This window comes from Stegodyphus dumicola, chromosome X1 (assembly GCF_044657685.1).
Source record: "Stegodyphus dumicola isolate Sdum_Otavi_A_Nest chromosome X1, ASM4465768v1".
In the NCBI taxonomy this organism is placed as follows: Eukaryota; Metazoa; Arthropoda; class Arachnida; order Araneae; family Eresidae; genus Stegodyphus; species Stegodyphus dumicola.
Genome location: NC_140780.1, coordinates 96,008,280 through 96,036,258, shown reverse-complemented (window position 1 = coordinate 96,036,258; position 27,979 = coordinate 96,008,280). Strand labels below are relative to the sequence as shown.

General features: G+C 33.3%; 1 protein-coding gene across 2 annotated transcripts in view; it reads left to right on the top strand.

Annotated features, from left to right (window-relative positions):
• LOC118195076 (degenerin-like protein asic-1) overlaps positions 1-21,947 on the top strand; it is a 63,692-nt gene extending 41,745 nt beyond the window's left edge. The window contains exons 10-14 of one of the 2 annotated variants that reach the window (XM_035366311.2): positions 2,932-2,958; positions 6,115-6,138; positions 13,477-13,511; positions 16,622-16,697; positions 21,505-21,947. In XM_035366311.2, the coding sequence (XP_035222202.1) occupies positions 2,932-2,958; positions 6,115-6,138; positions 13,477-13,511; positions 16,622-16,697; positions 21,505-21,669 (327 nt within the window). In that variant the 3' untranslated portion in view covers positions 21,670-21,947. Of the gene's footprint in view, positions 1-2,931; positions 2,959-6,114; positions 6,139-13,476; positions 13,512-16,621; positions 16,698-17,218; positions 17,356-21,504 lie in introns of those variants that run through there. The other variant, XR_015038323.1, reaches the window with a different exon arrangement.
• Positions 21,948-27,979: the final 6,032 nt, after the last annotated feature.

The window sequence follows — 27,979 nt, the reverse complement described above, 5'->3', positions numbered from 1 at the left end:
AATCCAGTTCGTGCACCCCATTCGCGCCAAACGGGGAATGCTCGAACTGACTTCGGGCTTGAATAAAATCAGTGTTTCTATTCCGTGAAGCCCGAAATGATTTCATTTATCAAATTTTATTTTTTGTCAATATATAGCCATATTTCTACCATATTTATCTAAAACTTGAACAGAATAAGCTTTAAAAGTGGTTCTTGGGGGTGAAAGAATATGCATTTTTTCTTTTTTGACACATTTTCCTGAAATATACTCCACAAGCAAGGGGTTAAGTTAGAGCAGTGGTTCTCAAACATTTTGAAGTTGACGCTTATTTAAAATCCTACAAATAATTGTAGGCGTTCTATATACAAATTAGTGAGAAATAAGTTAGCATAATCAAGTCAAATATTACATAAGGAATGACGAAATGAAGAAAGTAAAATGAAATATACATTAAGTGTATTCATTCTTATGTTTATTAGAAACATCATCCTGATGTGTCCTAGTGATTTCTTCAATGTTTGGAAATATATCTGAGTAGCAAACTCTGATTTCCTCGTCGATACATTGACGAATTCTTCTCTTTTTACCCTTAACTCTAGTGAGGCCAAATAATCCTAATTCACATAAAAATATTGTTGAAAATTTTAGTAAAATGTTCGAAGCGTTTTCAGGTATTGACACATATTCTTCTTTAATAGAAATCCAAAAAGCTTTAAGAGTTTGTTTTGGTTTGGCTTATTCGATTATGGCAACGCACTCGAGAGCTATCTGCGTAAGACGAGGGATGCCTTCGTAAAAGAAATTCTTAAGGGAAACTGGATCGTATACGCATACGAAATCACGAAACTACCTATGCAGCCGTCCCGTTTGCCGGGATTCGAACAACAGACCAAACTGCCAGTATTCAGCGACTTCACGGCTCGGCCGCTGGTGGGCTAACGCTTTAAGAGTCAAGATTATGTTTGATCACCAATCCACGTTCCCTGGCTATAGCTGCAGTTATTCTTCTATGAATGTTAAACCAAAGTCACTAAGTTTCCATGAATGGATTTCTAATCCTGTCGTAGTGTTTAGTGTTAGGAGATGGAAAATAAGAACTCAGTTTTTCTTCTAAATTTGTTAAGTGTTCAACGATTATTGGAAGTGTTTCATTTATGCAAGTGTTACTTACCAATGGAAACATTTCCAAATTACCTTCAACGGCTTTCTTTTTCCAAATCTGCAGTTTTCTCTGAAACGCTTTAATTTGTCATTGGACGCCGCTTTTCATTTGGCAGTGAACACGAGAATATTTTCTTCTTTCCCTTACATGTCAGTGTTCAAAATACTGAACTATATCTGCCAAGTACTATAACTAAAATAATCCAAAATTCGTACTGAAGGTGGTTACAAAAATGTAATTGTTTCATGTCTTCAAAAAACACAAGTTGTCGTGGTAGCTCGTATATACGGGTAAGCACATTTCTCCTTGACGGCATCTCTGTGTAAAAGTAGTCGACTATGAATCCATATTGATACAAAACGTTTTGAATAAACGCGATTTGACAGATCTAAAACGTCTCTTAATTTGCCTCCCAGTGTTTTTGCCATCAAGGCTTCTCTATGAAGAAAGCAATGAGTTACCGTAACATTCTCATTTTATTTTCTACAAAAGATGTATAGTCTTTAACACAGCTTAACATGGGAGGAGCTCCAACTGTAGAAATTCTTACCCACGACTTACATGGTCAGCTGCCATTTATCACGTCAGTTACTCAAAATGTTTGTAAGAATAAATTATTTTAAGGTTTTAATTAAAGCCATTTTATTAATGAGATTTTAATTTTATAAGTAATGTGATATTAATTGTTGAGGAAGTAGGAATAAAAATCAGAAAATGAAAATAGTAAATAAACCTCAAAATGTCTTCAGCTGTTTGGCGTATAACAGGGATGGAACACAAACGGCTGTATGTTAGTAAAAAAGACAGAAGGCCTATTTACATATTTATATTTGTTACGCATTCAGTAAATACCTTCTTTTTAGGTTTAAGTGCTTTCTATTTGTAGTAACAAGAAAAATTACAACGACCTAATGTGGAGTGTGAAGTTTTTATCAAATAATGAGTTTCATTTTTAAATTCAAGTGTTGTCACAAGATTTAAAATAATGTTGTACTTCCGTTTACCTAGGATTATAATTCTTACAAACAAAATTATGAAAAAAAATTTAAAGAGAGAAGATAAAGTTGTTGAAGTACAGGAGCGAAAGAAGAAATGCAGCAGTACTTCCTGATAGGTTCCTTATTCGTCATTTTCTCACCTTTGTCTAAAAAGTGCGGATTAGGGGTAAACACGATTTAATAAAATTATTAAAAATCATTTGATAGTGACAACGTAACCGGATTACTATTTGTACATTCGTTTAAGGTAGGCTGAAACAATTCTATTTTTACTGAAGCTATTTTCATGATAGTTGCTTACGATTGCATGAAATTCATTTCCATGGCTTCGTTCATGGCGTTCTGCACATTCTTGATTACAAAAAATGGTAGACTTTCTGATGAAAATGAAGGTAATATGTCCATAAATAACGCCAGAAGACATTAAAAATGAAACATTAAAGAACGTTAAAGAATTGAGAACAATGATGCTAAGTCTATACGAATCAAATCCGTGTTAAAATTTCCATTCATTAATTTAGTAATAAGACTTTGTAAACATATCAGATTTTCTGCATTCAATTCCATGTTTGGTTATGAATAATAGTGGTTATAATAATAATACTTTTATAATAAGTTTTAATAATAACGTTATAATATGTTTTTATTAATAAAGTTATACTATGTTTTAATGGTAAGGTTATAATAATAATTTGGTTATAATAATAAAGGTTGTAATAATAATTTGGTTACAATAATAAAGGTCTGTGAAGTATATTAAATTCATTGAAAATTATTTCTTTTTTACAGAATAGTAAATTCTTAACTTCAAAAGTTGTAAGTATTACAATTTTTCGTATTAAAGATTTTTACTAACATCAGTTTAAGAATTTTATAATGTTATTTATTTTTCATTGTTTCAACTAGCTAACCTTAAAAATAGATTTTTTTCGGAAGCATTAGAAATAAGAAAATATTAGTAAGCAATGAACTGGATTTTACTCTCGAAATTTAAAAACTCTGTTTAAATGTAACAATCAAAATGAAATCATTAAGGTCCTAAGCTAGTTTTAGAATCAATTAGACGGTAACTGTAAAATGTCTCCTTTTCAGCTGTGATTCTGACAATATTCGTTTAAAATAATATCATTGGAAAATACAAGATACTCCAACAAATCATAAAGATTTTAGAAGTTTAAAATATCGGCAAAGAGTGTAGTTTGGGGAAAAAATTTAAAGGAAGGAGTTTTTTGGGGAGGACGTCAAGAAATACATAGTTCTAAATTTCGCCGATAGAAGGCGTTATGTTGCCCGTTATGTAACGAAGATAGGCCCTGAAGACAATATTTAAGGGATTCTTTTGTTAGCGAATAACATGAGCTATTTATTAGCTTTGTCATATATAACGCATTTCTTGTACGTGTATAAATCGTTTTAGTACTGTTCCTGCTGTTCGATTCGATGCAACGTAAACCGGTGTAATTGAAATAAGTTAAATACTATTTATTTCTTTCTGCCCCCTTTGCAAAAAACTCACTTCTCTGTGCAAGCGAAACTTATAGCCATTCTTTTGCAAGGGTTTTACAAATTTCTTAAATCTTTGCGTACTTTTTGAGCCACTCCTTATCTTAATTTTTCCCTATTGCTCCAATCTTGCTTTAGCCAAGAGCAACAGATAAGGTGCTACCCATCTAGCATTTCGAAACTGAAGGTTCTGTTGGTTTGGTTATGGCAAGGAACGCGAGGGCTATCTGCTAAAGGGAAGGGACGCATTCTATGAGAACTTTCTAAGGAAAACTGGCTCGTATCTACGTTGCACATCTAAAGGGTGGCCCAGAAGTCACTTTACATTTTGAAAATTAAATAACTTTTTTTCTATTAATATATTTCTTTTTCTCTTTTCAGAATTAAAAAATATAATCCCTGGAAATTTTTGGCATGGATAAGTTTACAACAGAACAACGAGTGAAGATAATTGAATTTTACTTTGAAAATGGACGGTCAATTGTTGCAACGCAAAGATATGCGCCATTTTAATGTTCGACATCCCCCTAGTAGGCCTGCAATAAGGAACTTAGTGACGCGTTTTCAAGGTTCAATTTGTGCAATCTTTAAAACCAGCAGACTTTCAGAAACGAGTAAATTATGCTCTCAGGTTTCAGAGAACTGCAAGAAATGACAATGAGTTTATTCACAAGTTGATCATGGGAGATGAAGCTCATTTCCATTTGAATGGACATGTGAATAAGCAAAAAATAAAAAAAAATTAATTAAATACAGTCATTTAAGAAAAAGTTATTTAATTTTCAAAATGTAAAGTGACTTCTGGGCCACCCTATATAAGTACGAAAACGCTCATGCTGAGACGGCCTGTTCGCTGGAATTTAAACCCGAGTTGAACTGCTGGTGTTCAGGGATTTTACTGTCGGTTTCTGGTAAACATTAGAAATGGAATAGTTTCTAACAAACACAAATGAAGATTATTTCTACAGTTGCTAGAATAAATCATAACGGTAAAAGCATGCAGATCTGCCTTATGAGAGTTGCTTTCGTGCAAAACTTTAAAAGAAAAGTGTCTTGTAATCATGTTAAATAAAGAATAAACAACAAAGCCTCACGGAAATAACTATCTATATTCTGAAGTCTTATCCACTCGGCTATGAGTTGTCAGTTTCTGTAAAGCTGTTAGAATAGATGTAAAACTTAAGACCAACAGTTGTAAAGAACTTCGTTTTAAGAAGATAATATCTAGGAAGATGCTAATAGCTAGTAACATTTTCTAGCACCCATTTCATGATTATTTAGCTTCCAAGAGGGTAACGTTCGCCAGCTAGAATATAAATAATTTTGGCATTTGAACAAAACATTTGACCTGAATGCTACGTTTAAAAACTGAGGAGCTATTAGCTGCTTTCGTATTTGAAATTTAGCGTATACAACATGCATATAGCCATTGTAGTCATTATTTTAAAAAGCAAATTTATTCTAAAAGCGCGAAACTCATAAAATTATAAGCAGTTAATTTTACCGGTTTCTTAGAAAATAATGCATTATTATGACTATTCATTGGTTTTACGGGATACCATAATCTTTAAATACACTCACTAATTCCAATAACAAAGAAAAAAACTTTAAAACTAACGATTATTTGCCTTAAAATAGCCAAGTCGTCATCAAATGTTGCTCCTACAGGCATCAAAGGAATAACACATCCATATAGTGTACAAAAATCAATCCGAATTCCACCGGCTTGAAATCCTAGAATACTAACAAAAGCAATTTTAATGGGATCTTTATATTCAGATTCCAGTCTAATATTTAAAGCTATATTAACCTTTTCAGTTATATTAGACATTTTAAGAATTAATTCGCAGAAATTAAAAATACTGAATATAAAATCATAAAACTAAAAGCCGCGCCCATTTGAAAGAGGAACTATGATAAATTTCTGCAACAGTTGTTAGTTTAATACATGTATACTTACAAACTGAATAGTAATACGTAGGTGATATATACTGATGCTGCCAATTAAACAAATCTATAGAAGTATGCAAGATGAATTTGTCTGTAAGCGATCACCTTGTCCATGGCTGTGCAACAAATTTTCAAATGGCTACACGCAATAACTTTATCAGCTGAAGAAAGTGTCACATTGCTCCAAGAGAGGATGAACATCGTTTGTGAAGATAGAGTTTGGTTGTGTGCCGAACCATTCTTCAGCTGTTTCCCGGACGTCCCCATCGTTTGTGAACCGGTGTCGTTTTAATATTTTTAGCGAGACGAACAAATGGAAACAACAAGCAAATATATCAGAGATGCAGGGGGGAGGGGATGGAGAATATTTCACTGGAAACGTTCTTGATATTTTGTATTCACAAAGTAAAGATGCAATTAAAAATTCAGATATTTGCTTGCATGCAACGGACTTTATTATAAGCTTCAGTGTATTTTTGCCACTACCTTTAATAAATATTTTTCTCTTTTTTATTTCAGGGAGCCATAATTCGAATTTTACAAGTAAGTATCAACCATCTATATACATTGTGGAAGACCACAGACTAAAATAGTGCTGTCCAGATGAGGGATATTAAATCACTAAAATTGATAAACATTGGTTTCTTTGAACGTAATCTAAATTTCAATCTCATAAAATGTAATATGTTGATTGATATATATTCATGTAAAAATGCTTGGAACACTTTCAAAATACAAATTAAGTTAACAATGTGCAGAATTTCAAATAAGCAAACATAAATCAAGATTTTATATGCATATATTTATCAAGACGTATTATTGGAATATTAATTAGATGGAAATAAGGAAATATAATTTATTATCGAGTTCTGTGCTAGAAAGTATGCTCCTTTTTCTGTCAGAAGGTAAATGTGGTACTGTGGGGGAGGGAGGTGAGAACAGGAGAGTATTCCGGACTGTGAATAAATCTAAAAAAAACCGATTGATAAATTTCTTAAGCTACCAGGTTATTATTTAATTATGTAATTAGATTTTCTTAAATTTGTATAGGCTCAAATAATAAAAGCTAGACTTTGTCAGTCTTCATTTATTATTGTCACTTTTCTGTCAGTCTAATTAGTCTATTTTTTGTGAATTCCAATAAATTCAGATATTATTATACGGTCTGATAAGGTAGAATATCTGATAAGGTAAGGCTAATTATCTGGCATTTCAGACCTAAATCATTTTATGCCTAAGCGAGTGGTCTTCCTGAACAAAAATACATTACTAGATGCATAACAGTGCTGAAAAAGTGAAGTAATATTTGATTACTTAATATATATAATCTACTTATTATTAAAGATATAACTCATTTTGATTATTGTTATATATTTTATATTCTCAAAGGAAAGAAAAATTAAAAAAGGAGTGCAGTGTACTGGGTGGTTATAATTAAACTTCCCCTATAAACGACATCCTACAGGTGAACGGAATGCAACGAAATTTTGAATATGTGCTATACACGAAATGCGCTCACGGAATTTCGAAAAAAAAATTAGTTCCAAAATGTCAACCAAAGGGCGCCTTTTCCGGAAAAACAGGAAATTCAACACAATAAACGACCAAAACAGAATACAGAAACAATATTAGCATTTATTGACTAGTTTCTGATCACCTTGTCATTGAACCACATTAAGTAAAGGTAAGAGAGATACAAAAACAGTTCAGTTTGCAGAAACAAGAACAGATTAGGGCGAAATTGCACAAGAGGAGAAGTTGTTAATCGTGACCAGGACGATGTAGGGAGAGAGAGAGAGAGAACGGAGGACGTGGGCACTATCCCTTTATCAAACGGTTAATTAGTATAGCACCACGTCCACCACTATCTATAGCACCCCTTCAAAATACATAATGCCACCTGAAAGGTATTCAACGTGCACGACAAGACATACAATATAATATGTTACAGAGTTACAGATTAATATTCAAGATACATTACTGGTACATTACTGATACAAACATGACAGATGCCGAACTGATAAAAGGCTGATATAATACTAATATTAACACTGATTAATACTGCTACAGTACTGATACATTGATATAACACTGAATATTATTACTGATTAAATGGGAATGATTTTGCATAAGTCGGTAAATAAATCCACGAAATAATACGTTACAGAGACTCAAAATATTGCGAATTAAAATATCACAAATGAATGTTCTACTGTTACATTTCTTGTACTATTGTACTATCTATAGCACCCCTTCAAGATACATAATGCCACCTGAAAGGTAATCAACGTGCACGACAAGACATACAATATAACATGTTACAGAGTTACAGATTAATATTCAAGATACATTACTGGTATATTACTGATGCAAATATGACAGATGCAGAACTGATTAAAGGCTGATATAATACTGGTACTGATATTAACACTGATTAATACTGCTACATTACTGATACATTGATATAAAACTGAATATTATGTACGATGAATACGATGTAGGGAAAGGTGCTCCACGTGACCTCCCTCATTCACCTGCAAAATTTCAAATCGATGAACTGTGTGTTCAATAGCAGATCATAATTGATGGCTACGCACATGAAGCGTTATGGAGTTCTTTAATACATTCAACATCTCGCACGGAGTTAGATCTGGAGAACGTGGTGGCCATGGATTAGGAAATGTGCGACTAATGATGGAAAACAAGGTAAGCGAAAATTACTCTTCTTTCTTTGGTTTTTTCTGAAAGTATATGTATTAGATGAACATAATGAACCCAAATATACAAGTAGAGAAATTGGATAATATTAATTTTGAGATAAAGCGTTTTTAAGTGAAAATGATTTTAATCAGTCAGAACTTTGGGATGTTGTGAGTGGGCAGTTAGTCAAGCCAGAAATATCGGAAAGTAACTTAGCCGAAATTAACAAGTGGATTTTAAAAGATCAGAAAGCTTTAGCAATTATTACTCTGAGCGTGAAATCATCTGAGTTAATACACATTAAAAAATGTCAAACCTTATACGAAGCGTGGATGAAATTACACGAAATTCACCAGCCTAAAGACCCTAAAGTTAGTCTCATGAAGCAGCTTATCTCAAAAAGAATGAACGCGGACGAAAACTTGCAGGAGTGTTTAACTTCTTTCTTCAAAATTGTCGACAAATTAGCAGAAATAGAATCTGAAATTCCAGAAGTATTTCTCACCGTTTTACTATTATGTAGCTTAACCGAAGAATTTGAAAGTTTTAGAATCGCGATAGAATCTCGTGATAAATTGCCAATCTTAAACATGCTAAAAGTTAAGTTACTAGAAGAAGCTAAAAGTCTCCAATTTAAAGCGCAAGAAAACAGCCAAGCTCAGGATACGTTTAGTTACTAAATATCACGACAACGCGAAAACGCCTAAAAAAGCGAAACCTTCAAGTGTTATAATTGTAACAGAAGAGGTCACAAAGCATCGGAATGTAGGCAAACCAAAAACAAAAATTCTAATCAAGAATCCCCTAAAACAAATTCTCTCACGATTGTGAATACAACGCGAGAATTAGGAACACATAAATGGTGTCTTGATTCGGGAACAACTGAACACGTGTTTAATGACAAAAGTATATTTACGTCAATAACTGAGACAAAATGTGAAGCTCAGTTAGCAAATAATTAGTTTTTAGAGGTAAAAGAGAAAGGCAAAGTTGAAATTTATGCAAGTGTTTATTCAAGTTCGCAGCGCCTAATACTCAATGATGTATTACATGTTCCCAATCTAAAACTGAACTTTATTTCAGTTAATGCAGCAACACAACGTAAATCTACTGTTTACTTTAGAAATAATCATGCGTGGATTAAAGACAAAAATAAACGCGTAATTTTATATGCAATGAAGCAAAATGGTCTATATGTTGTAAGTCAACAAGATGTAATTGAGGTTTCAAATGTGGCAAAGTGTGACATAAATAATTCAAACAGTAAACTGAAATTATGGCACGAAAGATGTGGTCACTTAAATCTAGCCGATTTAAAAAGAATGCATTCCCACAAGTTGGTAAATGCTCTGAAAATTCCAAAAAGTAATAGTCAAATTTTATTTTGTAAAATTTGTACAAATTGCAAACAAACAAGATTACCGTTACCAAAGGAAACGTACACAGTAAACCGTGACATACACGAACTTGTACACACCGATATATGTGGTCCTATGAATGTCACATCTTTAGGTAGTGCAAAATACTTCATAACATTCATCGTCGACAAATCACGAAAAATTACTCTGTACACCTTATACAACAAGTCCAAAGCTCTTGAAGCATTTAAAGAGTACAAATTTCAGGCTGAGAAGCAAACTGGGAAGCAACTGAAAATACTCCGCAGCGATAATGCAAAAGAATTTAAAAGTCAAGAATTAAATCAATTCTTAAAAAGCAGGGCATTAAACGCTAGTTTTCAGTGGAGTATAAACCGCAACAGAACGGAGTTGTAGAACGCGCCAATCGTTACCCTAGTTGAAATGATCAGATGTTCAAAGCAAAATTACCTCAAGGATTGTGGGCAGAAATGGTGAATACAGACGCCTAATATTCGAAACAGATGTCCGACCAAAAACAGATCAAAAACATCGGAAGAAATATGGTCTAAAAGAAAGCCTACAGTATCTCATTTCAGGATCATAGGAAGTAAAGCTTTTGCGTTTATAACTTTAAATAGGAAAAACAAATTTCTCCTAAAAAGTGAAGAATACATTCTTGTTAGATATTCTAAAGAAGCGAAAGCATATCGTCTATAGAAAGCCTCGAACATCTGAAGTAACAAAGTCGTAATGTCAGATTTTTGGAACTTGCGGAATCTGAATCTGAAACAACCTCACCTCGAAAACTTCAACTGAAGGCAAACAGGAATTCATATAATTTGTTTCTGCTGAAGAAACTTCTGAAATGCCAAATGAAAGGAATGAAGGGATACGTTCCTCTGTGAAGTGTTGGAGCAATAGCGCTTTCACGGACCCATGGATATGTGGCGGCACACTATCCTGCACGAAAATGGTCGATGTAAGCAATCGTCTGCAGCATGTCATGGTACCGACGGCCCGTAACGGAACATGTAACAGGCCCACGTTCACCGATTTCTTCAAAGAAGAATAGCCCAAGGATGAATGTCGCCGTGAATCCACCCCAGACAGTGATCTTTGGAGACTGTAGGGGAATTTCAGTGTGATTCCGCGAAATTCCCATGCTCCAAATGCGGCAATTCTGTGTGTTAACTGTCTCATTGAGATAGAAATGAGCATCGTCTCTCCACAGAATATTCCAAGGTCATGACAAATCAACAGTCATTCTATTGAGAAAACTGATTGCGAATGAGAGACGTTGTGGGTTGTTCCTATAAAGCAGCTCCTGAGTATGGCGGATCTTGTATGGGAAGTAGTGCATTATGTTCCTGAATACATTTCGAACGGTGCTGTAAGAATAGCCTGTCTATCGAGAAAGTACACGCGCGCTACTGCCCCAAAACTCTGATGTCTGTGAGTATCAACAAGTACCGGTGTCACACGTTTAAAGCCTCTTCCAGGTTGAATTTCCCCGTCTCTTTAAATATCTTAATCACGGCCCGGATGCGTAATGGCAAACCGCACATTGAGTTGATCAGTGTTAAAAGAGTTTCGCTAACTGCGCATGCACAGAAGCGAATTTGGCGCAATTTTAAAAGAAGATAAATACGGTATGTGGTTGATATTGTGTTATCTAGGCGTAAACAGTTCCGGGGTTTTAAAACTTGTTGGGTTTTAAGTTGTTTCATTACTTAGAGTGTAAATATCGATTGTAAACTACGCAAATTTTCGTTCAAGAAGGATTACAAAACGGAAAACATTATTACAAGATATATTAGCTGAATGTTTATTGATTATGTTTCTGATGAGTAAAAGCAGTTGAGTATTTACCATACGTTACATTCGTATATACTTTAATAAGGAATAAATCCAGTTTAAATCAAAGAAATCATTATAAGTAGATGATATTAAATGTAACGTTTATGAACGAAAATAAAATTAAGCAGAAGTACATGCAATAAGCATACACAAATATCCGTAGTACTGCAATTGTAAACAGTCGGTAAGTCCTACATGACTAGTCTTACATGACTAACAGGCTCGTGTAGGGTTGTTTATGCTCAGTCGAAAGTATTTCCTCCCAGGCCAACGGTACACCAATGAGCATGCGTAATACGCGAAATTCGACATTGATCAACTTAATGTGCGGTTTACCATTACCCGGATATCTTGAGCAGACACTGGTCCGCCCGTAGGTTCTTTCTACGACGAAATTCACGAACTGCAGCAGAACCATTTCCCTTGTTTTCGTAAAACAGCTTCACCAGTAACGCACATTTAACTAAAGAGACCGCCATTAGTGCAGCCGAAACATCGACTTCAACATCACAACGTCTGAAAACGTTTATACCCTAATCTGTTTTGCATAAAGCTTCCTCTTCTTTTTAAGCATGCAAACCTAGACATTTTCCTCTTACAACTGACAGCTTTTCCCGACTTTGCATTTTATTACTCATAATTCTAGTTCTGGATTGTTAATATTGTTTCTGCATTCTGATTTGGTCGTTTATTGTGTTAAATGTCATGTTTTTCCTGGAAAGGCGCCGTCTGGTGGACATTTTGGAACTAAAAAAATGTTTTTCGAAATTCCGTGAGCTCATCTCGTGTATAGACCATATACAAAATAACGTTGCATATCCGTTCACCCGTTTGCGCTGTAGGATGCCATTAATAGAGGAAGTTTAATTATAACCACCTGGTATTTTGCATTTTCTCGCTTTACTGAACTGATAAATCCAGCGATAATGCAAGCGAATCGAAAGAGTCCCTTGTTCTATGTTAATTGAATTTTAACGGTCATATGTGTTTCAGATTTCTTATATTTTTATTTCCAATTTAATATTTTAGAGTTAACTGATTTTATTAGTTATTTTCAAAAAAACTTTCTAGGACATTAGTTTATAACAGGGTTTAATATATTTCATTTTATATCTTGCGGGCATGAAATGTTAGATATCTGAAGTGACTAGCAATCAACATTTAAATGCAAGAACTACATCTACAAACAAACTTTCTACTGCCGTTTTCATATTTTAGTACTGTAGAGGCATTACGTATTTTGGAAGCAGGAGATGTGAAAAATGAGCAACGCCCTCACCGGCAATCGAACGACGGACCTCTGGAATACGCGCCCAGCGTGCAGACCACTACACTACGAAGGCATGCTAAGAAGGCGGGAGAAATAACTTATACTACAATTAATGGAAAACCTGAAATCATCTGGCGGATTTAGGTCACTTCAGTTATATTGAGTGTTATGTTATACGAGTATATTCAGTTATGTTACGTAAGAAAGAAATAAAAGTAAGGCTGGATGGTGATTATTTTTTAAGAAAAAATTTTAATGCTGATTAAGTAGGAAAGTAGAATACTTGGGGCAACAAATAATATAGCAGGAAATATTAATTGGAACTCGCCTGCTGATGCAAATCACAATTTCCTCTTGAATTTAGAAACAGATAATTACGTCACAGTGTTTAAAAAATATTATAGAACCTCTCAAAGGTCATTCTTTTTTGGCTATTCTACTTGATTTGTTTTTCGAAAAAGAATTCCCCAGTGAATTATTTAGTTACTTTGAATAACATCTGATTTTCGAAGTGCGCCATTAAGAATAACGTTGTATCATCAAGCATTTTAGGTGTTATTATATGCTAATGTTGTAATTTTTAAATACTGTTTTAATGATTTATTTTTGTTCTAATGTTATTAAATAGTACTTTACACAAAATTTAACAAAAAGTAATAATAAAAGCTGTTTATGTAATTTTTTAATTCCCAGTATGACTGCGAAGGAGCAAAATACTGGTCAAAAGAGTAAGTATAACAAGATTTTTAAAATCTTTAAACCTTCTAATCATATAATTTAGTCAGTAGATGTGTAGAGTTCTACTTGTATAGAAGCACTGGTTTAAATCAGTGTCCCTCGAACTCAAATAGCCTGACAGGTGTAAATTAAGATGACAGACTCTTGCAAAGATTAAGATAATCTTTTTGTTGAACTCTTTAATTAACAGGAAAGACCACTTGCACTACAGAATATAACTGTACCACTTGCGGGTATTTAAAATAACATAAGATAAAGTTAAGAACAAGGATCGTAGTCCGAGATTACACACAAAATAGTTTTCTTCAGATGGATCAAGTAATTAACATATCATTTTTAGAGTCTGCTGGCAAAATGGCTGAAGCTGGAATTAGCTTTGATAGAGCTGACGATAGTACGTAACTGCAAACAAGGCTCTAAAATAAACTCTCGTCTTAACTACTCGACAAATAATCTGCATTCAGGTGAGGAATACGGAAAGAAGTTGGTGTAAAGTTTCAAATCATATTAATTTGTTTATTAATATAAAATTTGATGCTCTTAAAGTAAATCAAATAAATTTCCCATATGAGATTCTTTTTAGGAAAGCAGTTTAAAGAACACAATACCGAGGATAAATTACGTTCTCCCCATGAATTCTATATGGACACCTCTTGTATTACGTAGGAAGAAAATATACTGTGCTTGTCAAAAATAAACGATATTGAAAGAAATAAGTTATTGAAAAATTATTAAAGACAGTTTCATAAAGAAACAATTTAAAATGAATTACCTTGTCAGTCAGTTGATTTATCTCAAAGTATCGTATTTAATGTTAAATTTATGCAAATTTAAAAATACAGAAACACGATCTGCCCTGTTTTGCAGCAAATCTTTCTTTAATATATTGTAAGATCTCATCCCCCTCAAATAAAAATGCAAACCTCACATCTTGACTTATTAAAATTAAAAATATGACTTATGATTTAAAAATAATTTTCATTAGTTTTTGTGGAATTGCCCGTTAGTGCACTTTCAGATCATGGAGGTATTTCGCAAGCTGGGGGGGGGCAGTTTGGTGATCTAAGGAATCTCACACAGGGCTCAGTCAGGTTCAAGAGATTGTGATAAAGAGTTAAATTAAAATTTACTATTGTTGAATAAAATTATGTTCATGCTTACCTTGTAACATTTTGTGCTCCATCCGTATATTTGAATTGTTTTGATATTTCTGCATAACTGCGTATATATCTAAATTCTTTCTTTGAACGTAAAATTGATTTTTAGTTCTTCGCTCTGAAGTTCTTATTTGCAAATTTAAAAATGACAGAAGCATGGTCTCGCTTGCTTTCCCGCAAATCATGCTTTAATATGTTGTATGATCCCCGTAATAAAAAAGCAAACTTCACATCTTAATTTCATAGAATTTAAAATACTTGGATCAGTTCTTATGGAACTGCAAATCAGTGTACTTTTGAAATCCTGGAGATTCTGGAGAAGCATTCAAAGCGGTGCAATTCGGTGACCTAAGGCATCCCACACATGTTCAATCAGATTCAAGCCTGGTGAGTAAAGCGGCCAATTTATTCAAGTGATATCTTCTAATCCAAGCATTCTGACACTAGAGCTGCTCGATGAGGACAAGCATTGTGATCCATTATCAAAATGATTGCCTAATAACCCTCCTTATTAGACTTAAATAGGGTTCATTCATTCCTCGTCCACCTATATACGATAGGTTACTTAACCTCTATCAAAAAATGGATCTCGGCGTGGGTATTTTTGATGATTCTATCCGAACCATGAAACCGCTTCATTGGAAATGTAACCATTTATGAACAAGGGATGGCAAATTGCGTGTCTGGCTGAACGGCAAATTGAGTGTCGGCAAAAGCTGTATTTTGATGTAGGGCAATCTATCGTTTATTGATGAGCTCAGATGCGGCCTAATACGATTCTAGCTGTATTTTGATCTGGGAGGCCGCATCTGAACTCATCAATAAACGATAGATTTCCGTACTTCCCTAGGCTTTGTCTGACATGACGACGACACCGCCTTTCTTGCATAAAGTCCAACCTCTTGAAGATTTCGTACTTCTGTACTACGGCTTTTCACATAGACGCTTGACAAATTCTTGGATCTAACAATGATAGAAAACCGTGTTTGGGTACAGTTGTTGCTCTTCGCCGCCTTTGGCCAGGGTGTCTGTTCACTGCTCCCAAGTTCCAAATGGTTCTACGTTTTGGGTGTTATTGAGGGATCTAATGATAGAGAAAAATGCCAGTGTTTCTAATACAAAAGCTTCGTTAGGAGCCTTTTTTTAAAACTTTCTCTGAAGAAGAAAAATTACCTATGTCTGATCATTCTAGAAATCGGTAGTTTTATTCAAAATCTGTGCTAGGCTAAGAATTATTTTACCTAATTCTAAACTTTAATAAGATATTTGTCTTTCTTCATTTGTGTTTGTTCCCTCTCCTCCCCTCGGGTCTATCAGTTAACTGACAGTTTTGCCATTCACTTAAATTATAGCTTTTTAATTATATTTAACGAATCCTGATCGCTGTCATAAATCACATTAACTTTAAACACCACTAAACACCAAAATTTCAATATGCATCCATTGCATAATACGTTGTATTATAAGTTGTCTAATTTGCGTATTTCATGGCTCAAACCAATACAGAGAAGCCTAGTTTCGCTTTTAGTTACAGATCTTTAACATAAATAATTACACCATTGAACATTTGTTGAAAACTTGAAATCAGTAAGCATGTCTTTCAGATTATCCTTTAATTCTGAAGAACTATGTGTATTCTTCGGAGCAAAGAAATTTGCTGCGAACTTCATGTGAAAAAAAGATTAATTTTAGCTTACGAGAAGACCTTTCCACTAGATAAATATACAGATGCGATTTTTATCGGAATGTAATTTAACCTTTTGTCGCATTTTCTACAAAACCCCATATATGTTCTTTTTAAGAATTATTATTATTCTTTCTTAAATTTAAGTTATTTTAATCAATTTAAATTGCTGCATTTTATTTTATAACCGTAATTTTTTGTTTAAGAAAGTATGTTAATTTATCTTCACAACTATTTACAAGATTTATATTTGCATTAGGTGTTCAACATTGGAAATTGATGTATTGTTTGACAGATTCGAGATTACCAACATTACTTACAATCCAAAATATGAGGTAAAGTACATATTTGGTTAATTTCATTTCACCATTTTAAATATGTAAAATGCAGTTTTCTTGTTCCTCCTTCCGATTCAAAATGTAATTTCTCTTTAAACATAAATTATTTTCTGTGGACTGCTTTTAGACATTTTTATTGGTAATCAATAGTCGCTATCTGAACTGTTATTTCATTCACTTTAAAAGAATTTCTCTTGTGCGATAAAAGTAAGGTATAATGTATTGCAAAGCAATGTTTTCCAGTTATCTACTCCCATAGTATAGTATAAATGCTTATGGTTTGAAATTTTATTTCCTTCTCTTCTTCATTTTCATTTGTTCCATTTGTTTCAATTTTTTCTTCATTTTGTTCATTTTGTTTCATTTTGTTTCAATTTTTTCTTCTTCAAAACCCTTCTTAAATGTGAAATGAGTGGCGAATTGTAACTAACGGTTTACCTCTTGTAGTACTTTGCTGTATTACTAACGCCATCTGTTGCAGAATTTAAGAACAACTATAAAACTAGAATCATGCATGCTGGGACGGTAAGTGTGTTGCGCATGTCACCAGATGAAATTACTGTATGAGTAAATTCATCTGGTGGTATGCGCAATAGTTTGCTTAAGATTGTATGACATTATAAATTGAAACGAACCTGAAGGAAATACAACACTGGTAAGTAATAAAAAGTTTAATGGGAAAGAGGTTTTGACTGACAAATTAATATATTTTCATGTGCTTCAGTAAAATTATCAAAAAATGTCACTTTAAATAAATATACTTTTGTATAGTCTTTAGGTGATAAAATATCACTTTGTTGTAATAAGAAAATATTTACTGGAAAATGTTTTTATTTAAGTAAGTGCTTGAACATATTTTCTCTTTCTTTCTTAGATGTGTGCATACGTGTACGCAAATTCCATACACATTTATTTGTAATTAGTTATTCCAGATATATAAGACTGAATTACTGTAAGGCCAAAAGTAATTGCACTTCTAACTATCGATCTGGTGCATCCTTCCAAAATATAATGTAGAGCCTATTAAACTTTTCGAAGCCAAGAAATAGAAAATCAACCGTGCCTTCTCCGGGATTGAGACCACAGATCTTCTACCTGGATGAGCTAACCACATACCAATGACAATTCCTTATAATATTTAAAATCGTTAATACTTCGCCATTCGTGTATAATAGGCGCCACGTAATATGTTCACTTTTATCTACCGCTAGTTTGATAACATTAAGCCATACGAAATAATATCCCTCAAAATAGCAGTGAAATTTAACTAATTTAATGTAAGTAGAAACATATTGTTAAGAATTTATATTTAGATAGTTAATTTTAGCAGAATTACAATTAAAATTTATTTTATTTTCCCCTGCAGTGCAGCGCTAGACGAATTTTAAGAGAAAATTAAGTCGGGAAAGTAAAAATACAGGAGCACATGCATTTAACATTGAGTAAGAGTTTATCTCGGTAATTTATATTTAAATTGAATAAATGTAATTGAACACTATGTTAGATATAACCATAATTCCACTCTTTTTGCTTTCCAGAAATCTCGAGAAGCAGAATTTACTAGAATGATCTCACGCCGCGTGACCGATTGAAAGCTATAAAAAAGCAGAGAGAGAACAACTCAGCTCAGTTGTTTAGTTAGCTGCTGTTGTTATTATGGCGATTTAAGGGTGAGATCGGATTAGCTTTCTTTTTAAAGGCGCTGTGAATTGAGATCTATTTAACATATTTGCTTTCTACTGATTAAATTGCGTGATATAGTGAACACTTGTACGAGTATCTCTGAGGAATATTCCGGCGTTCTGCTATATTTCTTTTGATAAGAATAAATTTTATTAACCTTTTATCGGGCCTGTGCTTTCAGTTTATTACGAACTCGTGCGCACGCGACACGTTTTAGTGTCAGAAGGGGGAATGAATGCCAGAGACAAAAAGCGATGGAAGAAGAATCAAGGCAGTTGGTGTTTTACTATTTTTAGAGTAGTATAGTGTGTTTTACTATTTTTATAGTAGTACAGTATTAGTTTTATTATGTTAACTTACACACAAAATTTCATTTAGATCTATCATTCACCTCTGAAGAAAATCAACCAAATGTTAAAATTCTCTTACTTTTCACACCAGAGTATCTAAAGTGACAAAGTACACTTACACCAGTCTTCCCGTTTATGAGTAAGCTTAGTTTGCATCGCTGCTAAATAAGTTCGAGAAATGAGCTTTAAGTAATTTATGTACTGACAGCAGAGTACTGAAATGCATGGCTCGAATTCGCTGTTTAGTTTGCTCTGATGATATCTTTTGCTAAAGGCACTAAATTTTCTTGGGAACCCAGACAATGCGAATGCTTTACAGAAAAATATAAAAAGTGTGCCTTCTGTTTAACAATAATCTCACGACAACACACAACTTCTTGATCAACTAAAGGAACGCCGTATTGCAGAACTGAGTGATACATCATTTACCCCAATTGAAGAAACAATGTGCATTCTATGTTATATGGGCACCTAATACGTGGGCAAATAGCTGGAAAACGTTGTTTGCCTGTGTAGCGCCCGTTGCCGAGTGGTTACTTATGCGCAATTATGACATCGGAGGTAGGATATTGATTTATTATTTTATGGCAACATGTAAACATTTATTATGTACTATGTTGCGTACAATTACATGCGTTAGTTTCTACAAAATTACAGATTATCAATTTCACCCCACTAAATCTTCAGTTTGTCTCGTCTCTAATTCTTTCATTTACATATAGCGTGCTACTTACTTTTCAGTTTAACGCTTAATGATGCTCAGCTGTAGAGTTCGTCCGCATATATCATAGTATAAAAGTTCTGGGGGAGTTTTTTAATATTAGTAACTATGCTCATCGTTTTCTGTGGCCGAAATATTTTAAGTTTTGAGTTATGAAGATGTATTTGATAATTATTTTCTTAACTTTATGACAACTTTGATGAGATGATAGTTTATTCCAAACCTATTTTATTGTGTTGACATCTGAACTTGGTGAAAGTTACATTCATTAAATCGTGTTTAACTTATTCCAAACCTATTTTATTCCGACTGTGAGCCAGATCAAATCGCCCATCCTAAACAATTGATCTCAACAATATGCTAATCGAGGAATATAAAGCAGTTCTAGCAACAGCACTTTAGAATCTAAAGACACGTTTTGCCAGAAAAGTAATGAACTTAATGTTCATCACTTAACGGAGCAAAAGAATGGATTACCTTACCATTAAGTTATGCATATTATAGCTTGCATACTGAGGAGATCTTTACATGCTCTTGGAAATATTTATTTATTTATTTACAAATGCTTAGTTTTTAGCACGTAAACCGTTAGCCTCTTCCTTCCTAGTATTTTGGGAGTCGGAAATTAGAACTATTAAATGAAGGGCACATGTTTTTTGTCCATAGGTTTTCCAGAGTCACAAAGATAACACACTAGAGAATTTCTGATGTAAAAGGGAGGAGAATTGAGGTAATCATGCTCGATCAAAATATTGAATGGCTTAGTTTCAACAACTATAGTTTCAAAAGAATGAAGGATGTTATATTTCTCGTCTAAAAGAAATTAACAAGCGTTTTCCCTAGCTTTTGTTTGCAAATTTGAATCACGAATCTTATACAATTTCGTATTTATCAATATTCATATCTTAGCAGAATGAAAGTTCATAAAACTTCTAGATTTGGGGAGGACAGACTTTCTTTTTTTTACCAGAAAATTTGCATTCTTACACCGGTGTACTCCACAGTGCGGTAGCGCCCACTGTAGCATTATTGAGTCAGCAGTATCATTCAAAAGATACAGACACTCATAAATGCATTTTGCGTCGCCACTGCGGTTGCTGTTAAGAACCTGAGAGACAGACCTAAAGTCCGAAAGAATGCTGGTTTCGGCGAACGAGGTTCTACATTAGCAAAGCTGTTGCATAGTCATATAAGTTGCTTCCAGTTCTCCATCAGAGCTAGTGATATTAACACCGATTGCTTTACAGAAGGAAAATAGGTTGCTGGGTACACCACACCATCTCCCTCGCCAATATCTTGGTCTTCATTAAACCGTCAGTATATACGTGAGTCCACCAATTTGGAAGAAAACAGCTTTCAGTAGCTTCTATTGCTACTGAACGGGTTGTAAAGTCACACATTTCTTCCTTGTGAACTTTTAGACAACAAAGATCCACTTGGATATTACTGAAATATAGGGGCTTCATAGTCCCATTAAAAGGTCATATTTTCCATAAACTCTAGCCACACTAAGACCTTTTGCGTTACGTTTGGAAGTTCACCTTGGCTTCAACCAAGCTAGTTCACCTCAGTGTTTTGATTTTATCAAAGTAAAGCATGACAAAAGTTTAAAAGATTCACGATGAAGTCTGGTAAGAATTTAGCTAAGTGAAAGTTTTCTTTAGATTGGGGAGGGTTTTGTACATCTATGAAAGCATTTTTGCGAAATAGCCCAACCAGTGGGCGAAGTGATTAAGACAGCTGAATACTGAGAATTTGACATTTGCTCTTTCCGCGGCGAATGGGCTATTTGCATAGATGACTTTCATGATTTTCCCTATTTGTAACGTGAATAGGAGCCAGTTTCCCTTAAAAAGACCTTCACGAAGGATTTCTTCTATTAGGCAGATAACCTTCGTGTGCTTTGATATGCGAATAACCTAGAAATGTTTGAAATTAAAGAAAAATACAAAACTGTGAGTTAAAGAATAATATAACTTTTATTTATTTAAAAGGAATCTTAAAGCGGCAAAGCATTTTAATATCCTCCTTTGTTCTTTTCTTTTTTTAGAGTCTTGAAGTATTCAGTGTTATTGGTGGATACATGGGAATGTGGCTTGGTGTTTCTCTCTTGGCTGTTTATGACTTCATTGGAACCATTATAATGTTTATTAAAAGCAAGATAAAGAAAAGGAAAAGGAAGAAAGTTACTCCATTCAAAAAATTGTATTACTAGTATTATAAAACAATATGAAATTATTTCCGATTACAACGCGCACCATTTCGTCATTTATTACCAAAATCTTAAGCCCCGCCTTGTACATAACACATCTGATAAATTTGATTAAACAAATAAAGTAGTATTATGTAACTGCTCATAATTTAGTAATATAAATATCGCATTACGCTAGTTTTCAGGTTGTACAGTAGACAGATAGCATGTACCAGATAATAAATAATAATATTTAATGTAATAAAAGTTCGTAATTAAAATTTATTATTTTCATTACTTTGTATTTTGTACGTGTATTTCATTACTTCATGCTAATTTGAATTTTTTTAAATAAAAATATTTCACAATTTTATTAAAGTAATTATAATTCAATTACGCTCTTGCATCTGTTAAATCTGAAAACCTTGCAACTCTGTAAGCCTAATTAAATTATGCTTCAGAATCTTTACTGTCATTTTATGATACGAATCAACACTGAAATATGATATACTGTTCCGTTAAACACGTGCAGTATTTAATGATTTGCGTTAGTGGATCTACTCTAATTGCTGTAATCGACATAGGTATACTTGATTCTAATAAAAGAGTGCTAAAAGTTTTAAATTTTGAGTTTTGCAACATTCTTACTACAGCATTCTGTTTAGAAAGGTGAAGCTGATTTCCACGCATTTTAAATAATTGATTTTAAATAGTTGCTTTGATTAGTTTTAGAAATTAGTTAGTTATTTCTTTCCAGTTTTTAACGACTGAAATCTTAATATGTGATTAATTTCAAAAACTGAAGAATTTTTTAAAGAAATAAAGGAAGTGTATGAAGAAGTAACTGATTAATTAATATATGAAGACGTGAAATGAAGTATGAAGGAAGTAACTGATAATATGAAGAAAGTAACTGATGAACACGAAGAAAGTAACTGATTAATTAATTTGAATATGAAGTATATGAAGAAAGTGTGAATGAAGTATATATGAAAAAGTATGAATGAAGTATATATGAAAAACGTATGAATGAAGTATATATGAAAAACGTATGAATGAAATATATATGAAAAACGTATCAATGAAGTATATATGAAGAAAGTAACTGATTAATTAATTTGAAGAAATATCAAGAAAGTAACTGATTAATTAATTTGAAGAAATATCAAGAAAGTAACTGATTAATTGATTTATTCTTTTCTATATAAATATTTGTATGACTGTAAATGATATCGTATTTTAATTTAGAGGATTCCATTAAATATTTGTATTCATTTATGCAGCCTATCTACTTCAGAAAAGTTTATTTGGTTGTACGACACTCTTTTCTCGCGTTTCAGAGCAACGTTTGATACTCCTATGTTTCCCGAATTATTTACTAAAGCACAGTTTCTTAAAAGACACATAGTGTCTTCATAGTGTTTTCCTTTTATTCTGTTACCACATATTAGTATACACTCAGAATATAACTAAACATATTATTTTCTTCATCGAACCATAAATGACACAAATCACTCTGTCATATCAAACCATGGGTTGTCCACATGCAATCAGCAAACGGTTCCTTTTTATCTTCAGTGGAATTGGAATGTTTGAGAAGCAGCGTATTTATTTTTATACAGGCTATTTCCATTTTAATTGGTGAATGTCTAGTTACTTGCAACAGTAGTTCATAATATACACAAACATTTTATAAGCACGGAAACGTAAATTATTATATAATACGTGGTGTTGCAAGCTGTCGTCCGAAACGTAAATTATTATATAATACGTGTTGCAAGCTGTCGTCCGTCTTTTACAGCAGTAACCATGTTTCGAGTTAATAGCTGACTGAGGTGTTGAAAATGACACACAAGCATTGCTGTGTAAACAATTTTAGGAGCACAAGCATGCATAGTTCCGGGAGATGTTCACGACTCGAACTATCTTTGCGTTTCTTCTAGTATATAAAGTTAAGATCAGACGATTGTCGAGGTTATTCTGGACTGATAGTCGAGGCACTTGCTTCCGATGTGGAGCACCAAGTTAGCTATGAAATATTTAAAATTCATTTTAAAAAGAAGCTGTAATTGTCAAAATTAAACTCTGAAAACGCATCAAAGAACTCCATTTTAAAACATCATATTTAAAGTAACAAAACTCTGTAGGCATTATTTACAATAATTTAAAATTTTATCCTTTCTTTAATGTTCTTTCTTTTCTGATATTTCTTTAATTTTCTGTCCTATGTGGCCAGACTCTGATTTCCATTAAGTGTATATTCGTAGCCATCTTTTGAGTCAGAATGGCGCTTGTAAGTTCACGTTTTGACCCAGCATTATGTCACCATTAATTATTGAAATATAAATTAACTCTTATACTTTATTATCTTATCTAAGTTTATTATTATTAGCCTTTTGGTTTCCAATAATTCTTAGAAAGGAGTTAAAAAAAGTTTTAGACTATAAAAAAATGCAACTAATTTCTGATTTTACCTCAGTTCCGGCCCTAGTTTTCAGGGAGATCACCCCCGGGGGGGGACAGGTCTGAGAGTCTCCCATCCCTCTTTCCCTACCACCAATCTCTCGCGAGGAGATGCATGGCTGTGCTGATAGTATCTGAATTTTCGTCCAGCCAGTTGTTACATGTAAACGTATGATATTGAATGTTAAGGCATGACAAAATTAAAGGAAAGCATGTGTTATGAAATGGCGCAGATGTTCGGAAAGTATATTTTCACATCGAGACAGACGACTGATGTGTGTTTAGAAAGTAAAATTCTTTTAATTAAAAACCTTCAGACGGATTGTTCTAAAGGGAAATAAAACTTTATTTTGCATCTAGCTAAGTTGAAATAAGTTCAAATAGCTAATAAAAATATTACTTGGTCAGCTCTGATGTAACATTTGAATATACATCCTTGCTCTTGACATTCCTAGAACCAATGGCAATGTGGTGGATGCCGGTGTTAGCTCGCCTAAACCTGCCGTCACTTAAAGTTACGAAGTGTTTTTCAGTGGGTGCTTCAGTGTCTTTGGAGAGTGGCAACAGCGTAGAAACCAAACATCGTAACGTAGAGGAGAGCGTATGTTTGAGCATTCTTTCTCGATATTTGCAATTGTTTCTTCTTGCGAGAGCTAACTGGTCACCGAGGACTGTATAGAGTTCCCTGCCAGCATTTTTTAATGCGAGACTAAATGACACCTGCTTCGTGAGTGGGACTGCAAATCATGTGCATTAATTTGGTTGGTCGCTGTCTTTATGGTCTGTGATTCCAGTGGATGAATGTGCCTAGTTGGGCCTTTTTTTTATGGCGTCCTCCATCATCAGTGTTTGGAGCGGCATGTCTTCGTTCGTTGTCACCAATATGATAGACCCAAACGTTAATTCGATTAGCTGCTGCCGTCTTGTGGCGCCATTTGTTAAAAATATTATTAAGTATGACGCAATATCATGCCTTAGTAGAATGCTAGTTTTGCCATTTCTTACAGGATGGTCGTCGTATCGTTTTGGATAGCTTGAATTCTCTGAAAACGTTTACCGATAGAGTTGTCTTGATAAGGTAGAAAAAAAATGGAGTCAAAGGGTGAGAAATATGGCAAATAAAGTGTTGTGGATAGACAGGTATCTGTTTAGTATGATAGAAATCCAAATTTCATTTCTCAGATGCTTTTTCTCCAAAATAAAGACATCGTACCGAATGATCGAAGGATACTTTAATTCTGTGTTCACTACAAACTGAACTGTCTCAAAAGATGCCACTTCATTCCTATCTCCTTTCGCTAATACTCTCTGAGCCAAATCAGTTACTTGACTGAAAAGTTTCATGCACGGGTTACATGCATGAAAATTAATGGTAACTGATTTGGCTTAGAGAGTTTTGTTTTCATGAATAGTTTGAACGTTTTCACGAACTTCATGAACCCAGACTGATACTTTTATTTTTTGCTGGATATTAATTTACTGACAACATTTATAGACTGTATCTTCTACATGAAGGATGTTTTTCAGAAGTATTCAGGCAAAAAGACGCATACCATATTTAGGTACAGAACAGTGAAATCAGATATGACGGAATCAAAATGTTCTTTTCTCATTTTCTCATATTTTGAAAGTACCAACATTTATTGCTTTCTATTCTTTCAAAGTCGGAAAGAGAAATAATAATAATTTAATAATCTTCTTTTATTTAATAGATGTTTCGTGCATGGATGTCAATACAGTATAGAAATGCTACTCGTACTAATTTTTAGTTTCCATTTAGAGACGGTTATAGATACCAAGAATTAGAAACATTAAATGGCTTATGATTGCTCCAAAATTTCAAACTCCTGCTATATTTTAAAAATAATAATTCTAAAATTTAAAATTCGTGTTGTATTTTAAGAAAAATTCCTAAGTTTTTTTGACCAAAAAACCAGCTAGTTTCTTTCAGAAAGTCCTGCACGAAAGCCTCCGTCTCTTTAGACAGATATAAATCGTGCCCTTTGCCATAGTACACATAATCCAATTCTAAACTATTTCATGTTTTCGATGCGAAAGTCAATCAATTAAGTTTTATACAAAACGGTAAACATTCAAATTTCTGAAACGTCTGAGGGAACAATGACTAATGCTTTAAACTGGTACCTAAAATTCAGAACCTAATCACTTATATCAAATAGTTAATGCCTATTTGGTTGGATTAAATGCATTGCCAAGACAGAAATGTCAATCTATAAATATATTTTAAAATGAGCTATGTTTAGTCGCGAAAAGTTAAAAACTTAGAAGTTATTAATAAACATTAATTTATTGATAAGCATAGATTAAGTATTTATAAATTTCTTAAAAGTTAATATTACGAAGCGTAGAAGGATTATTAGATTATGACAGTCTGATGTATCTTATAACGATGTACAACAAACTAATAATCTGCATCTAAAACCTGGATTAAAGGATACTGTTATCTTAAAATATTAGAAAGGATCATTTTTGCAATTCATGCAAGAAAATTAGATTAGTTTAAAGGTATGCAATTTTCTGAGTGAAACTGCCGTATTTATGTTTAGATACAGATTTCTTCAATATTTAAAGCGCATACTTCGATTTCTGTGGCATATGGATGAAAACTTGGGTAATTTAATTTATTGTGAGTTTCTGTGAAATAGCCTTCTTCATAATACTATATTATTACAATTAGAAGGATAAACCCTATAATATAGTAGATAAAGCAAATTAAGCAAATTAAAGCAAATAAAAAAAGCAAAAAAAGCTTCTAAAATAAATTTACATTTTCTGCCCCTTTAATTTCCTTAATTTTTAACACCTCTTTCTGACCCACGTAACAAGGTTTAAGACTTATCTTATAATTTCAGGCGCGGTGGCTTCGCTCAGAAAAATCCTCGGAAATTATTAAAATTTCTGATTTATTGCAGTAACAACAATCAAATTATTTAATGAGTATGATGCTTTAATGAATACTTGTTTAACACTTATTTATTCTTAACACTAGAAAGCCATCGCTTATTAAATGAAAATAATGACATCCATGATGAAACTAGCAACTTCCTTAATATAAAACGTGACCTCTCTACGGCATTTTTCTTGTTATTTATTTCAACCCATAAAAGAAATAATCTGCTATACAGATTAAGAATCTACTTTTGTCGAATCATTTTGTGGAGATTTATTTAATTTTACTGACAGTTAATTTTTAGTTAATGCAAATTTCCTTTCATTCTCGTTTTTACCTACGCTTTCCTGACCCAATGTTAATAAGCTAACTCGCGTGTATTCAAATGAGGCAGAAAGAAGGGCTATTTAAAGAAAGTTCAAAACGTGATTTTAGGGCCCGTCATGCCTGCTTGAAGGCCACGTTGCTATTTTGAATTACTAGCGATTAGATTGCTGTGGCGTTGAGTGCTTCTAGCCTTTAGACTTGTTTCCTCCGACATCTACGAGTCAGAGCCTTCCTGAGCGTTAAATTATTCTGTGAGCCGTTAGGCTAACTTTATTACTTTCTATTTTAAGCTCATCGTTTCTTTTGAGTTTTGAGTTAAGCCAGAGGTGCTGGCTTTGTGTAAGTCTAAGTGAGGCTATCTGTGCAATTATATCGAATGAATAAAGGGTTCTTTACACTCTTCTTCTGACTTTTCTGTTGTAATTAAGAACCTTGGAATAATTCCTTACACAATCTTTTAGAGCTCGTTACTTTATGCTCCCACAGAGAATGAGACTCTGTAAATTTACTAAAGCTTTCCTTCTTCATTTTAACTTGAATACGTTAGCATTTATAAATCAGAACATTAGTTTAAGACTTTACAGAAGACTTTAACTTAAGCATTTGCAGAAGTTAAAGCCTTAAACATTCTTG